Here is a 15,872-nt window from a genome sequence, read left to right on the forward strand (position 1 = left end):
ACAGCTGACTCATTTTCTCCAAGTTATTGGGTCTTTTGTGGGACTTGATGTTTTTAATGGCTTTCTTAAGATTTTAGGTGATTTTTTTCGCCAGTAGTGAGATATTAGATATTAAGAATAGTTAAAATATAATTAGTTCTGGATTGTAGAATCAACTATAGTACTACTCCAGTTCAGTCTCCTTGCCATTCACCTTTTCTATTTATTGTTTACAAGAGTTTTTGATCATATTGCTATTTCAAATAGAATGTGATTTTCGTATAGACGTGCACTAAAGAATCATTTAGATTACTAATGAGTTTTAATGTTAATTGATTTTGCAATGCTTATGCTACAAGTAATACAGAAAATATATACTTTATTTTATGCTTGATTAGGTAGTCCAACTACAGGAATGGATGATTAAAATCATCAACAATAACAGTGCTATATGTGTAGAAGGAAAACTGATGTGAGTATATCATTTGAATATTCTTTTAATAAAATAAGATACTATATCAGAGGTTAAAGGAGAAGCATGAGAAATATTATCTTCCTATAAAATGACTGTCTAACTAGGCTGCAAACTGAAGGCAAAACGTAAAGTGACTATACATGTTGATTATAACCAGCTTTCCTGTTTTTGCCCTTCAGGTTATTTTTAAAATAATGGCAGCTCAAATATTTAGATGCAGTGCTTTATTTTTTCCCAGAGGTTTAATAAGTTGACTTGTATTCGCTGCTTAATTATATAGTTAATTAATATTTACTACATGCATTTCAGTTCAGATTCTCATATCTCAACCACATATAAATTAGTAATCAAGCCAGGGAATCAAAATTAATTAAAAACTTTGCCATACAGCTACATAATAAGTAATGATTGGCATATTCTGGTTCTCCCTAAAGTGAAAGCATCATCAGGTAAGTGGACTTTGCTTAATTCTCCTAATCTATTAGCACCACATTTTCTATTCAAAATCAATTTCTTATTAGTAAAAAAAAGAAAAGAAAAAATCATAAAAGAATCATGTAGTGAAAACAATACAGTATATCACCGTTAAAGTTCTTACGTGGAAGTTTGTAAGTTGAGTGTATGAAATCTGTCTTGCTCACTCCATTTCTGCCTGTTTGTATGCATTTCCTAAATATCCAAAATGCAGCATAGATTGTCTTGGTTGGAATCCCATTGCTTCTGCTTACTTACTGTATGACTTGTGCCAATTCTGTATTCTCCTTCATTCTCAGTTTTTTCATTTCTACAATGGCAATAATATTACTACCTTTGGGGTTATTTTGAGTTTTAAATTAGCTATATTTTTAAGACTTGCAGACAGTACTTTGAAATGCTATTTAAATGTTTGTGAAGTAAAATTAATAAAGCAAAAGAAACAGGATGAGAAGTAATATTGTATCAAGGTACGATGTATAAATTTAGTTCCATTTGACCAAATGAAAGGAGCTTAACTTTCTTACTACGCTTAGATTTAGCATGTTTATTATTATCTAGTGAACTGAAGAATGTTCAACTAATAGATCTTCATATTTCATTCTGTTTTATATTTATTCTTAGCTTCATTTACGGAAATATTAAGAGTAGATTTATGGGTAAATGACATTGCAGTTTGTTTTCCTTGGAACTTCTTATTTAGACTTTTCAAAGGGAAAGGTGAAAAAATATGGGGCTGTATAGGGAGAGTAAAAAACCCACAAGATTAACCCAGACGAAAGTGTCTCAGTAGGTTCAAAGCGAAAGGTCACCAGTTTGATTCCCAGTCGGGGCACATGCCTGGGTTGTAGGTTCAGTCCCTGGTTGGGGCATGTGCAAGAGGCAACCGGTCTGTGTTTCTTTCCTTCTCTTTGTCCCTCCCTTCCCCGCTCTCTAAAAATAAATAAATAAAATCTTTTTTAAAAACCCACAAAATTAAATGTATCCAAACTATATTGTATGAAATCTAACATAGTACAGGCCATGAGGAAAGGGACAGGGAAATCATTATTTGGAAGCTCAGCATCAGTTACGATGGAATTGCAAGCGTTGTCAGCACTGTATATTTAGGTACATTACCTGCTTCCTTGCTAATGATATATTTTATATTAGGGGTATGGTTTGGTCATGGCATAGTTTCTTGACACATACTCTGAGATCCACATAAGCCAAGCAGTTGAGTTCTGCATGCTTGGCCCTCAAATGTTTTATAATTCGATTAATAATATTGTTAATATAGCTGGAATGCAAATGTATTACTTTATATTATAAATGTATATGTTTATCTATGTACATTGTGACTGACTACTGGTAAAATAGGAAATTTTTGGCCTTAACTAAGCTATTTTTTCCTCCTAGAGACATCACTAACATATACTGGCATAGTAATGCAATCATAGAACGGATTGAACAAAACAAACTTAGGACACTATCAGGCAACATTTACATATTAAAAGGAATGATAGATCAGATTTCCATGAAAGAAGCAGGTAATGACTCATTATTAATGAATATGTTATTTTAATAAGTGAAGCAATTAACCATATTTCTAATACTAATACATTTTTTTTTACTTTCAGTTGGGTGTTTTAAAGTTGTGAATCAGCCATGATTAAAAATTAAAATGACTGATCACACTATGTACAACTATTTGACCGTTTAAATAAGTCTAGTGATTTTTTTTTTTAATTCAAGTGAAGTGTTTCTTACTTGGTAAGAATTGCTTTATGAGAATGTAGTTTAACTCCCTAGGTCTTCTTTATGAAACCTGCCCAGCACAACCCCAGTCTTGGCGTAATCAAATTTTCTGTCTGAATGGAACTGAAGAAAAACACATCTGAACAGTGTACCTTAAGTTTATAATTATGAAGAGCAAGTTGTGGTCCCTTAGTGCCACTGGTCTCCTACCACATTTCTCTAATCCATTCACTTTCCCATCCTCCTTGATGACTACTTCATATTTTTACAAGTCTCCAAAACCTCCTCCCTCCCTGTCTTGGGTTGGGAGATGGGATGGGGGGGCAGGTTATCACCTGAGCGATAGGAGCAATCAGAAGAGAACGTTTTCTCGTATCTACTGACCTGCTTGCATCTGGACCTCCTTTTATATGGATGAACGGTCCCTGTTTCTGTCTGTGTCAGCTTCTCCATTTGTGCTCTAGCTTATTGTAACTTTTCAACTCTGTAAACGTTTTAATTTTTTTAACTTTTCAACTGTTTTTGCAGTAACTTAAAACATAAACATTGTACAGCTGTACAAAGATCTTTCTTTATATCCTTATTCTATATTAATAGCTGTAAGTAATGCATTCACTGTCACATCGTGACGCTGCAATGTGAACATGTGATACAAATTTTTGACATCATGACAACTACAAAGTCACTAGGTACTACAAATTTTTCAGCTCTGTTATGATCTAATGAGAACACCTTTGTATATACAGTCCATTGTTGACTGAAACACCCTTATGCAGTGCATGACTGTATATCTAAAACCTGATCTCCCTTAAATCTGCTTAGCATACAGTCTTTCCCCTCTTTCCGTTCTTCCCGTGGCTAGACAGAATCCTCGGAGATGGCCTTAAATCCTGAATTTCTCTCATACCCACACCTCTAGTGTGTCAGTACGTCCTGTTGGCATTATCGCCATAATATATCCAGAACCTAGGCTTCTGCTGACCACCGTAGTTCATACTTCCCTGTTATTTTGTCTGAATCATTGCAGTAACCTCCTTACTGGTCTCATTGTTTCTCTACTTCCACAGACTCTTTTCAAAATAGCAGCTATTACAGTCCTGTTAATGTCAACTCCTATGGCCGCTCTGGTCATAATATTTCAATAGCTTTCCCCTCTCACCCAGAGTAAAAGACTGGGTCTGTAAAATGACTCCAAGGCCTTGTATCCTATGCTCCTCCATTGCCTCTGTTGCACATCTGAGTAGCCTTCTAGTATTAGCCTTTCTCCTCACTCCACTTTAATTAAGCTCTTTGTTCTATAAGTGGATGGGTCACACTCTTGCCTCATGGCCTTTTGTTTTATTCTCTCTGCTTCCAGTGTTTTAACCTCTTGTTGCCACGTGGGTTACTTCAAGTCTTTCTGAGCTTTACTCAGATGATGCCATTTCAGTAAGAACATCTGTGACTACCTTTTTAAAAATGCTGTTGGCGTGAATACACTGGTACCCGTATTTCCCCTTAACTGCATAATTTTTCTCCATAGCATCAATGACCATCTAACAAGATATTTTATTTATTGGTTTGTTTTTTATTTCATACTAGAAGGCAAGCTCCATGAAGGCAGGGGGTTTGGGTTGTTAATTGCTGAATCCTCAGTCAGTATCTGCAACACTGTCTGGCACATAGTAAACGTTAAGTATATATATTTTTGAATGATATAATGATTGACATCTCTTTAAATTTCTAGGTTTTTAGCTAATTTTGTTTGTTTATCATTAAATAGGATATCCAAATTATCTCATAAGGAAGTTTATGTTTGGCTTTCCAGAAAATTGGAAAGAGCACATTGATAATTTTCTAGAACAATTAAGGTAAAGTACTTTTTAATTTTTAAAAATGACAGTTTTATTGAAGCATAATTTACATTTGATAAAGGGCACCCATTTTAGGTATACAGTTTAATGAGCTTTTAAAAATGTATATACTCATATAACCAGTGTAAAGTGGTTTGAATTTCTTTTTATGGAAATACCAGTTTTGAAGCTCTCTTTCATCATAGACTCTCAAAAAGGCAGTACTACTTTTCTAGAATTTCTGTCATATGGAATAAATCTAAAAGGTAAATAAAATCTTGGACATTTCAAGGAGTTGTGCTTAATCTACCCTTTAAGAGCCAACTAGCTCTTAAACATGAGTCCGAATGAAGTTCTTGGTCTTTTTTTCTTTTGTTCATTTCCTCTGTAGTTATTGTATTGGTGCAGGAAAAGAAGAATTTGATTAATTCTTGTCCTTAAGAAACTCATAGGGATTGAACAACAATAAAGTAAGTTAAAAAAAAAAACCTCATAGGGGATAGACTGATACGAGTTTATTAATCACAATGCAATGTAATAAGTTATAACAGGTTGGCATTTTTCTGTAAAGGGCCAGATAATGTTTTTGTGGGCATGCTTCCTCTATCTCAACTACTCAACTGTTTAGAGGAAACGCAACCATAGATAGTACTTGGATGGATGGATGGATGGATGGATGGATGGATGGATGGATGGATGTGGCTGTGTTTCAGTAAACTGTATTTACTAAAAAAAGCAGCTGAGGCCCTGGCCACATAGCTCAGTTGGTTAGAGCATTTTCCCAGTATGCAGAGGTTGCAGGTTTAATACCCAGTCAAGACACATAAAAGAATCAACCAATGAATGTATAAATATGTGGATGAACAAATCAGTTTATATCTGTCTGTCTCTCTCTCTCTCTAAAAATAAGTAACAGAATAAGCAACTGATGGGATTTGTCTTGCAATTTTCTTATAGTATCAGCTTAAGTAGGAAATACAAAAGCATGGATTAGGAAGCACTCGAGGTTATATTGGAATCTTGACTTAAGATATTGTACTTGAGTTTTTGTGGGAAAGGTGGAAGCCATAAAGGCTTAAATAATGTAAAATTGAAGTAGTCTTTACTGTGGTGAGGAAAGCTTCACCTAAGGGAATTTCTTATTTCTTTTTTTTTCTTTTCTTTTTCTCTTATAGGTGTAGGGTTATAGTTAGGGTTAGTGTCAAAGGTTAGGCTAGGGTTTGGGTTGGGTTTTAAATTAGGGTCAGAGTAAAAAGTTCAGGAATAGGATTAGGGTCTTTGGTATAGGGTTTGGTTTAAAAACTAGGGATAGGATTAGTTTTAATTAAGGCTAGGTGTAGTATTTGAAAATAGTGTTAGGGTGATGGCTCAGGTTAGGGTTAGGTTTAGAATTAGAGTAAGTATATGAGTAGGGTTGGGGTAAAGGTTAGAATCAAATGTAAAATTAGGAACAATGTTAAGGTTAGAATTATGGTTAGGGTTGGTATGTTATAGTTAGGGTTAGTGTTATATTTAGGGTTGAGGTTAAGTATAGGAGAATTTCATTTATTTGTGAGAGGAGTTTTTATTTGAGACCTTTAGAGGAAAAATACTGTATGTTTTTAGGGCTTGTGAAAAGAAAAGGAGAGAGGCCACACAAAAAAAGAAAAATGGAAGATTTGTCCCTGATTTGGGAAAATCAGTGAAAAATGATGCAGAAGAAAACCGAACATATGTCCTCCAAAGAACCAGCAGAATTTATGACCTTGATTGTAAACATTTGGGTATGTTTGCTCTTTTCTTCTCCATTGGTATAATGATAAATTCTTACATAAGCCCCACATTGTTTAATTGTTTACAGTGCATATAGTATTGAGTTCACATAATGTCCTAAAGTTTTCTGCTCTCCCACTACTGGAGAAGAAACTGCAAAGCAGGTAACTCACAGTCATCATTCGGCTTGCATCATTAAATATCTTTTAACTAACCACACTACCAAGAATGCTGGTAAACATATCAGTGGAAGATAATTGTTCTTTCAGTTTCCTAAACCCAAGATATTTAGGCTGCCAGCCTACCTCACACCTATATTAAAGATGCCTATAGCGCTGGCTGGCATAGCTCAGTGGATTAAGCGCGGGCCTGCAAACCAGAGTATCGAGGTTTGATTCCCAGTCAGGGCACATGCCTGGGTTGCAGGCCAGTTCCCAGCAGGGGATGCATGAGAGGCAACCATACATTGATGTTTCTCTCCCACTCTTTCTCCTTCCCCTCTCTCGAAAAATAAATCAATAAAATATATTTTAAAAAAAGATGCCTATATATTTGTATTAAATTTCATTCCTGTTTATGGACAAAACCACTTTGCTTTTATGGAGGAAATGGCATGTGGTTTTGAATGACCATTGACCTAGCTGGCAAAACTGTTCTGTGTCATCTTTTTGCAAACATTATAATTTCCCTCACATCCCAACCCTTCCTCAGCCCCCTGTGGAAAAAAAGCATGAACATAAATTAACTTACTGCTTTTTGTAGATTATAATAGATGAGTAAAACCTACTAGCATCTATTGTATAATTTTTTACTGATTCTACTGTGACCTTGTGTGACCTTGTAATAAAGAGCTTTCCAGAACTTTAAGAGCTCAGGATTGCTTCTACCAGAAACATGATGCCATACTGCATATGTCAGTCCTCCACCGCAGCGTACCCCACTTCCCTGTGTCTATAGTGCCCCATCCCCTCTGAAACTTTGCTTATCCTTTCTGCTACAAAGGCATTAATTAAATATGCAGATGACTACCTGCTCAGAAATAGCTAAAATTTACTCTTTATTGTTGCTCCAGTTCCTTCTCATACCTGCCGCCTTTTATCAAAAGTCATCCTATGGCCTGTAAATTAGACATATTGCTTATTGTTGTTGCTAGACTCTCTTCAGTATTTTGGAGTTCTGAGGCTACAGCAACTGCTGTGTCCATTTTAGTCTTAGATTTTGACATCTCTCTACCCTATCCGTCCTTTCTCCTAGAGCAGTGTTTTTAAGGGATTTGCTAAATTGTGAATGTTACTGGTAAAGTGTTTGAGGCTATAAATGTAAAATACTAAAGTTTAGTAAACTATTTTATATGCCAACTGTGTCCATAGGAAAATCAGTCAACAAATAGTTTTAAACCACTTACATGAGCCTTGATCCATGTTAGCTGCTAGCTACTTAGAGATGAATAAGGTGAGATGCCTCCCACTTTGGGAAGCTCAAGCTGAAGTGGTTATTACTGTCTTTTGTTTAGGATATATTGTTTTTCTAGTGTGATTTGTTAGATCTTTGTTTTATAGAATTGTTAAGACATCGTATGTCCTCATGTTATATATGTTACTTTGAGTGGTGGTGGTTAGTGCTGTTACTATATTATCATCATTACACTTTTCATGAGAAAATCACTGAAATAAGACAAAACCACTTCTAGCATTAAACAACTAAAGTTATGCAAAGGCACAAACCAATGATAAGTTAAGATGATGTGACTGTGTGTATTTTAGTGATTCACCTAAAATGTGGTTTTGCATATTTAGTGCTATAATCTGTATGTCATAGCATTGCTATTATTATTCTGTTATTATACGTAACCAGAGTATATTATAAATGATCTATTAAAAGTTAAGCCTTCTTCACTATACTGTAATAGTCTCAAGAGCAGACCATCCATTATGTATCTTCAAGTATCACTTCTCAAATGCTAAAAATGTTTTCATGGTCTTATGAGTACTTATTTAATTTATCTGGAATTTCAGCTCAATAGCTGTTAAGCTTATATTGTATACTGTATAATTTTCTTTTGCTTAAAATTTTAATTAGCATAGATTTAGTTATACAAACTATTTGAAACATAAGAATTCCATACACATGAGGAAATAATCAGGAAAACAGAGTTAGTAGCTTACTGTTTAGTTGATACGGAGTTAGGATGAACAGGAATTTATTTACAGAACAGTTTAACATTTCTATTTTGCCTGTAGATGTGACAAAGGAGATCCAAAGTAGATAATAATGAATAATATAGCTGTCTATTTTTTAAGAGAATAAAAATAATTTGAACAAAACATCGCTCTATGCAGTGATTCTGTTCAAAGAAAATTGCTTTATATTATAATCAAATTCAACAAATATTTATGACATTGGATTACACAGACTTTTTATGTAATTATTTATTGAAATCTCCATCTTTATACTCATAGAACTGAAGAATAATAAGCACAGTAAGTCACCAGTAACTACAGAATTAGACGTTGGTCAGAGTTATCACCAGAATAAACCAGCACTGGTGTTCCCAGGGTACCAAATGGATAATACTGTTCAAAATGGAGAAGAATATAACTTATCTAATCAGGTAAGCTTTTGCTGTACACTGTACAGGGGTGGTGTGATACTGAAAAGGTTTGGGACCAAATCAGAAATTATGGGTTCTGTTTGTTAAGTATTATCACTTTCAATAGTTTTGACACTGTAAGTAAATGTCTTCATATTTGCTTTCCCAATGTCTCATTAGAAAAATGTAGGCAATAATAACAAAAGTTTTAGTTCTTAGAGTAAGGCTTAAGTAAAGTATATATGTATACACATATATAAGCGTTTTTCGAACAGCATTATTAAATTAATAAAGGAAATGTGTGAGAATGTTAGTACCCACATGGTGCTTCCAAAGCTTGAGCCCTGAATGCCTCCACGAAGGAAATTTGTACGTTTGATTCAGTATTGTGAAAATGCTTGAGGTCATGTTTATAGGCAGTACCTGTTATACTAAAAAGTTACCTTTTGATTTTGAAGGAGACTGGAAAAAAAGAATGTAAAAAGTTGTCTTCTAATTGTGAACGAAGAACAAAGGAAAAGATAATTAAGAGTCAGAAGCAAGGTAATATATCTTTATTGGTTTTGTAATAAATAGAAAGCTATTTGAAATTTTTTAATATAACAAAAGTAATCTCATAAATTTCCAAATCTAAAATGGTAGACCAACTATTTTAATGCCCTTTCAGTGGTTAATAATGTTTCATGCTGTTTTTTTTTCCCACAGAAGAAAGATGTACATGGAAATAGCTCATTACATTAAATATTAGATTTAATTATAGGTTTGGCTTCTTTGATTTGGGTATCTTTAAATAATTTTGTATAAAACACAATATATATATTATTTTAAATATGTGTCTAATATATTTAAAGACTGAATCCTTTTATGAAATGGGAAATAAACCAGAAGTTAGTTTAATTCATGTTGAGTTAAATCTGTCAGCTTAATAGCATTTTTTCTGTTTTATAATGAAAATGTTTTCATCAAAATTAGAAAGTTTGGTCAAAATTAGAAAGTTAGATTCAAATGAAATTGAGCATTTGAATAATATTTTTGTGGATAATTAGTAGAAAACACTCTGTGCATAATGTGAAGATAATATGATTCCATTAAGAAGTCCTTAGAAACTTTCTTGATTTTGATTAGTACCAGCCACTTCATGAATTATCATTTAGAAGGTTCTTTTCTTCTTGTCATTCATCTTTAACATGACACATAATATGTGTCAGTTGTTGACAGTATGTCACTATGATGATTGGTGTGATCATTTATAACATCTATTTTATAATTACAGTCAGATCATTTAAAGTCAGAAATTAAATAGTTTGGCTTCTGGTTTCTTAAGTTTTAGATTTGAGAGTTTCTCTCATTTTAATATGCTTTAACCAGTGACATGGTATAATAAAGACTTGCAGGTTCAATTTTGGTTGTTATGCCACGATAATTCATAAAGGTTTTAGGGATTCAGCAAAAGAGTGTCTTTTATGTTTACCATCAGGGATGAGAACGAGGCCATGCAGAGAGAGTCCATGTTCTCCTCATTCCCTCCTTAATTAATACAGCTTCTATTTCATATATTACACACCCAATAAGGTTTTAGCAACCCTATTGGCTTTCTTTGTCTTTTAAATACTTTAGCTCCAAAGAGTTGATATAACAAATATTTATTTAGCATCTACTGTATATGTGAAAAGACTCTGAACTAGCTCCAGCTAAAAAAAATCCAAAAATGAAGACAAAGTATATTAAGTATTTTTTAAATATTTTATTTATTTTTAGAGAGAGGGGAGGGGAGGTAGAAAGAGAGGGAGAGAAACATTATTGTGGTTGCCTCTCACACCCCCCCCCTACTGGGCACCTGGCCCACAACCCAGGCATGTGCCCTGACTGGGAATCGAATCGTGACCCTTTAGTTCACCGGCTGACACTCAATCCACTGAGCCACACCACCAAGGCTAGCTAAGTTTTTTTTTGTTTGTTTGTTTGTTTGTTTGTTTGTTTTTTCAGTCCAGTTGAAAGATAAGTGTAATTATATACAGGGCACATTGTCAGACATGGCCTTATTTAGAAGTATTCTGGAAATTTGAGGGAACCTTCCTTCAGAGGTAATCAGGACAATTTGTGGTTAGAGAATAAAATTGAAACACGTAGTGATTTGTTTTGAAAATATGAAGGAAACTTTCCAAGTATAGTGAAGGTTGAGAATTTTTAAAAAATTGACAAACAGTGTCTATGCACAGAATATTGTTCAGATGTGAGTACAGTAAAAGATTAAAACTACATTGAAGGGCAGGTGGAGGAGTTCATATGAACACTAACCAGATTGTGGGAAGTAATGGACAAGATGGTAGTAAAAAATAGTATGTTTACAATCGAAGGGGCAGTGATCTAAACAGATTCATGCTTCAGGAAGATTAATATGACAGTAGTGTGGACAGTGGGGTTTATGGGAAAAAACAGTATGTTTTATTTGTGAAAATAGTTTTTCTGTATTTTGTAGCTAATTTGAGATTTTAATCTTTGGTTTTGTCTTATGAAATTAAAGAGCAAACCGAAGGATCAAATGTACCCATTGATATTATCACCTCAAGAGAGTCACCTTTCTCAGATAAAGAGAGAAAATATATGACTGCTAACGGGAAGAAAGCTTATGTTGTCGTAACACCTCTGAGATCTAAAAATGTGATAGAGCAAAAATGCATGAAGTATAATGTGTCCCCTGCTACCATTAAAGCAGTAACAGATTTTATTGTGCCAAAGCTTCAAAGAGAAAGTGAATCAGACTTAAATGAAACTACACGTCCTATCAGTAAGCCCAGAAAGACTTCCAAAAAAGCATTTGAGTGTGGTGCTGGTCATGAAAGTGGAAACAATGAAGATAGCATTGAACAAGATATACTCACAGTCAACCAGAAAGTAATACCTAGTTCTAACAAGAAAGAAATGGTCACTTTTGACTTTAAGAAAAATACAACATTGTTACAAAAATCGAAGAAGAATGAAAAGCAAGTAACTATGTCATTCAACAAGCATCAGTCCCCAGATTTGTCTGCTTTTGAGAGTGAAACAGAAAAGAAAATTAGAACAAAAGCTGGAGCTGTTAAGGAAGTCAAAGCAAGAAACACCAAAGAAACAGTATTTCATCAGAAAAAAAGCAGAAGGAACACCACAGGAAAAATTCCAGTGATTTCTGAAACTGAAGGAAGTGAAAATGAATTTCCTATCAAAAAAAAGGAAACTAGATGTTCTACTAAAAAAAATCATCAGAAATCTGGTATTAGGAGTGAGTTGCCAATTATTGACACAATGAGCTCTGAGATAAAGAGTTGTTCCTCAGAATGCTTACCTGGTTTAGTTCGGAATGAGGAATGGAATGAACAGGAAATACAGAAGCTTCATTGGTAAGTAGTTAGATTTGATTCTACAATATCTAGAGTGACCACAAAATAGTTGAAGACAAAAAGAGCTCCAATGAGGTGCTGATTTAATGATTCGAAATCATTAAATGGAGTATGTAATCCAAAACACATGGAGAGAAATTTCAATTTATACAGAGGGTGGAGGAAAAATATAGATAACTGCCAACTAGATGATACTTTGTGGCCATCTGCATAGCCTACATATGAGGAAACTTCCTCACATGTAAGTGAACTTCTTTTCTTTTTGTTCCCATTTAATATTTCAAATACACCCCTCCCCCCACCCCACCTATGCACCAAAAAAGGAAACTATATCAGGGGATGGGTGTGTTAATTAACTTGATTGTGGTGATTTCACAATGTGTGTGTGTATCTCAAATGATCATGTGTAGACTTTTGTATATAATTTCACTTGTTGATTATACCTCAGTAAAGCTAGGGAAAATATTTCAACACAGCTGTACATTTTAAATATTTTATAATTAAATTCACCATTATATAACCTTCAAACTTAGAGAGTTTTTAGTAGTTCTCTGTTCTGCCCACCCCACCCCGTTTATAGAGAAGAAAATAGTCTCAGAGGTTTCCAAAGTTTCATAGTTAGTGCTGCTGATAACTGGATTTGTCTACATAGACCTGACAACCAATATCAGCAGTATAGTAGTATTAGAAGCCAGGTCACAGTTGAGCAGTGAAGAGTGAATAGAAGAATAAAGACAACTTAGGTGAACAACACAAGAAATTTGGCAGTGAAAGGGAACAGAAAAATACATAGGTAATAGAGGACAGTGTGAAGATAAGGGAAGACATATGTTTGATTGCTTGCTTAATTTGTAAGATGGCTCATGCAATAGTGTGATGGTTTACTGATGGAAATGATCTAGTAGAAAGAAAGGAAGATATGACTGATAAAAGAGATAAGGATAGCCCTGACCGGTATGGCTCAATTGGTCATCCCACAAAGCAAAAGGTCACCAGTTCTATTTCCAGTCTGGGCATATGCCTGGATTGTGGGTTTGGTCCACAGTGAGTCAGAGTGTGTGCGAGAAGCAGCTAATCAATGTTTCTCTCACATTGATATTTCTCTCCTTATTTCTCCCTCCCTGTCCCTCTCTCTAAAAATGAATAAATAAAATCTTTTAAAAAGAGACGGTAACATAGAAACATGCCACATTTTGTTCCACTCCCTTGTGTACCCCCAAACCTTGTAACATTTGGAATTCATTTTTAAATCTGCTTTCCTGAAATTCTCTCCATGAATCCCTGTGCCACGACACACACTCTTACTTTTTCAGTTGCCTGAATGTTCCTTCTCTTTCTTCAGACAGAGAAGGTAATCTTCATTCTTATTTTTAAAGTATATTTTATTGATTATGCTATTACAGTTTTCCCAGATTTTTTTCTGGGGAAAAAATCCCCTTTTATCCCCCCTCCGCTCTGCAACCCCTAACCTCTCTAGTATTCCCTCCACCCCCTTACTTCATGTCCATGGGTCATACATATAAGTTCTTTGGCTTCTCTGTTCCTATTCTTAACCTCCCCTTGTCTGTTTTCTACCTACCATTTATGCTAATTATTCTTTGTACTTTTCTCCCCCATTCCCCCACCCCCCCCACTAAAAACCCTCCATATGATCTCCATTTCTCTAATTCTGCTTCTCCTTTAGTTGTTTGCTTAGTTTTTGTTTTTTAGGTTCAGTTGTTGATAGTTATGAGTTTGTTGTCATTTTACTGTTTTTATTTTTTATCTTTTTTTTCTTAGATAAGTCGCTTTAACATTTCATATAATAAGGGCTTGGTGATGATGAACTCCTTGAACTTGACCTTACAATCTGAGAAGCGCTTTATCTGCCCTTCCATTCTAAATGGAAGCTTTGCTGGACAGAGCAATCTTGGATGTAGGTCCTTGCTTTTCATGACTTGGAATACTTCTTTCCAGCCCCTTCTTGCCTATAAGGTCTCTTTTGAGAAATCAGCCGACAGTCTGATGGAAACTTCTTTGTATGTAACTGCCTCCTTTTCTCTTGCTGCTTCTAGGATTTTCTCCTTTGTTTTAATCTTGGCTAATGTAATTATGATGTGTCTTGGTGTGTTCCTTCTCGGGTCCAACTTGTTTGGGACTCTCTGGGCTTCCTGGACTTCCTGGAAGTCTATTTCCTTTGCCAGATTGGGGAAGTTCTCCTTCATGAAGTTTTCAAATAAGTTTTAAATTTCTTTGATACAGATGTTGGAATGTTTAAACTTGTCCGAGGTTCCTAAGCCTCTTTTTCTTTCTTTTTTTTTTTTTTGAATTCTTGTTTCTTCATTCTGTTCTAGTTGAATATTTATTTCTTCCTTTTGCTCCAAACCATTGATTTGAGTCCCAGTTTTCTTCCCATCACTGTTGGTTCTCTGTACATTTTCCTTTACTTCACTTTTCATAGACTTCACTTTTTCCTCTTTTTGCAACTATATTTAACCATTTCTGTGAGTATCCTGATTACCAGTGTTTTGAACTCTGCATCTGATAAGTTGGCTATCTCTTCATCGCTTAGATGTATTTTTTTCTGGAGCTTTGATCTGTTCTTTCATTTGGACCATATTTTTTTTGTCTCAGCGTACCTGTTATGTTGTAAAAGGTGGAGCCTTACAACGCCAGCGTAGAACAACCCACATTTACTGTGTTGTGGCTATATGTGGTCTGGGGGGTGGTCAGAGAGAGAAAAATGCCACTTGCTTGGATCTCAGCCGGCTTTCAGTGACTTCCCCTGGTACCCACAAGCAAATTGGGCCCTTCTGGTGCTGATTCCCAGGTGGGTGGGTTTGTATACATTCTAGGACCCCGTGGTCTCTTCCAAAGAACTCTCCTGTGAGCTGGGAGTTTCTCCTGCAGCCTCAACCCCCACAGGTTTTTACAGTTAGAGGTTTGGGGATTTTCTTTTCCTGCACTAGAACCCAGGGTTGTACAGTCTGTCTTGCTCCACAGTTGTTCCTTGCAGTTTATCCACACACAAATGTGGGACTGCCAGCCTCTGCCTCGCCCACCTAGTTTTCCAGCTGCCACCATGCCACACGTCCTTTCTGCCCCAGCTGCCTGGACCGATCCATTCTGCACTGTGTCCCTCCTACCAGTCTGAATAGATGTGGTTTCTTTAGTTCCACAATTTACAGACTTCCATTCATCTTGATTTCTGATGTTCCTGAGTGGTGTTTTTTTATATTTTAGTTGTAATTTTGATGTAATTGTGTGGATAGGCAGGCCATGTCTGCCAGTGCTGCTCTCTGGACCAGAAGTCCACCATGGCACATTTCTTACTCCTCATTCAGTGATACCACATCAATAGCTTGAAATCAGCCACCTTACTGGTGTCTACAATATGGAAATTTTCAAACACTGAAGAGAAGGACTTTTTAGACCCAGAGAGCTGTTTGTTAAAAATTTATCAGCATAACACTATAAATTAATTGGTGAGTTGAACAGATCTTTACAGGCTCAACTGTCAGACTAATCACAATAAATGTATAAAATCACACAATGTATAAAATATGTTTCGGGGGAGTGGTGGTATAGTACAATAATATGTGTATCAAATTCTAAATAGTCATTTACAAATGAATTTCAGAATGTAAATCATTTGTTTAAATGAAGAAATACTT

General features: G+C 35.2%; 1 protein-coding gene across 2 annotated transcripts in view; it reads left to right on the forward strand.

The window, feature by feature from the left end:
* MIS18BP1 (MIS18 binding protein 1) overlaps positions 1-15,872 on the forward strand; it is a 45,643-nt gene that overhangs the window by 13,462 nt on the left and 16,309 nt on the right. For both annotated transcript variants that reach the window (XM_053656834.1, XM_053656835.1), the window contains exons 5-11: positions 378-451; positions 2,327-2,457; positions 4,428-4,515; positions 6,103-6,260; positions 8,709-8,860; positions 9,298-9,382; positions 11,364-12,219. In XM_053656834.1, the coding sequence (XP_053512809.1) occupies positions 378-451; positions 2,327-2,457; positions 4,428-4,515; positions 6,103-6,260; positions 8,709-8,860; positions 9,298-9,382; positions 11,364-12,219 (1,544 nt within the window). The remainder of the gene's footprint in view (positions 1-377; positions 452-2,326; positions 2,458-4,427; positions 4,516-6,102; positions 6,261-8,708; positions 8,861-9,297; positions 9,383-11,363; positions 12,220-15,872) is intronic.

This window comes from Artibeus jamaicensis, unplaced genomic scaffold, assembly GCF_021234435.1.
Source record: "Artibeus jamaicensis isolate MK-2021 breed Jamaican fruit bat unplaced genomic scaffold, CSHL_Jam_final scaffold_286, whole genome shotgun sequence".
NCBI lineage: Eukaryota > Metazoa > Chordata > Mammalia > Chiroptera > Phyllostomidae > Artibeus > Artibeus jamaicensis.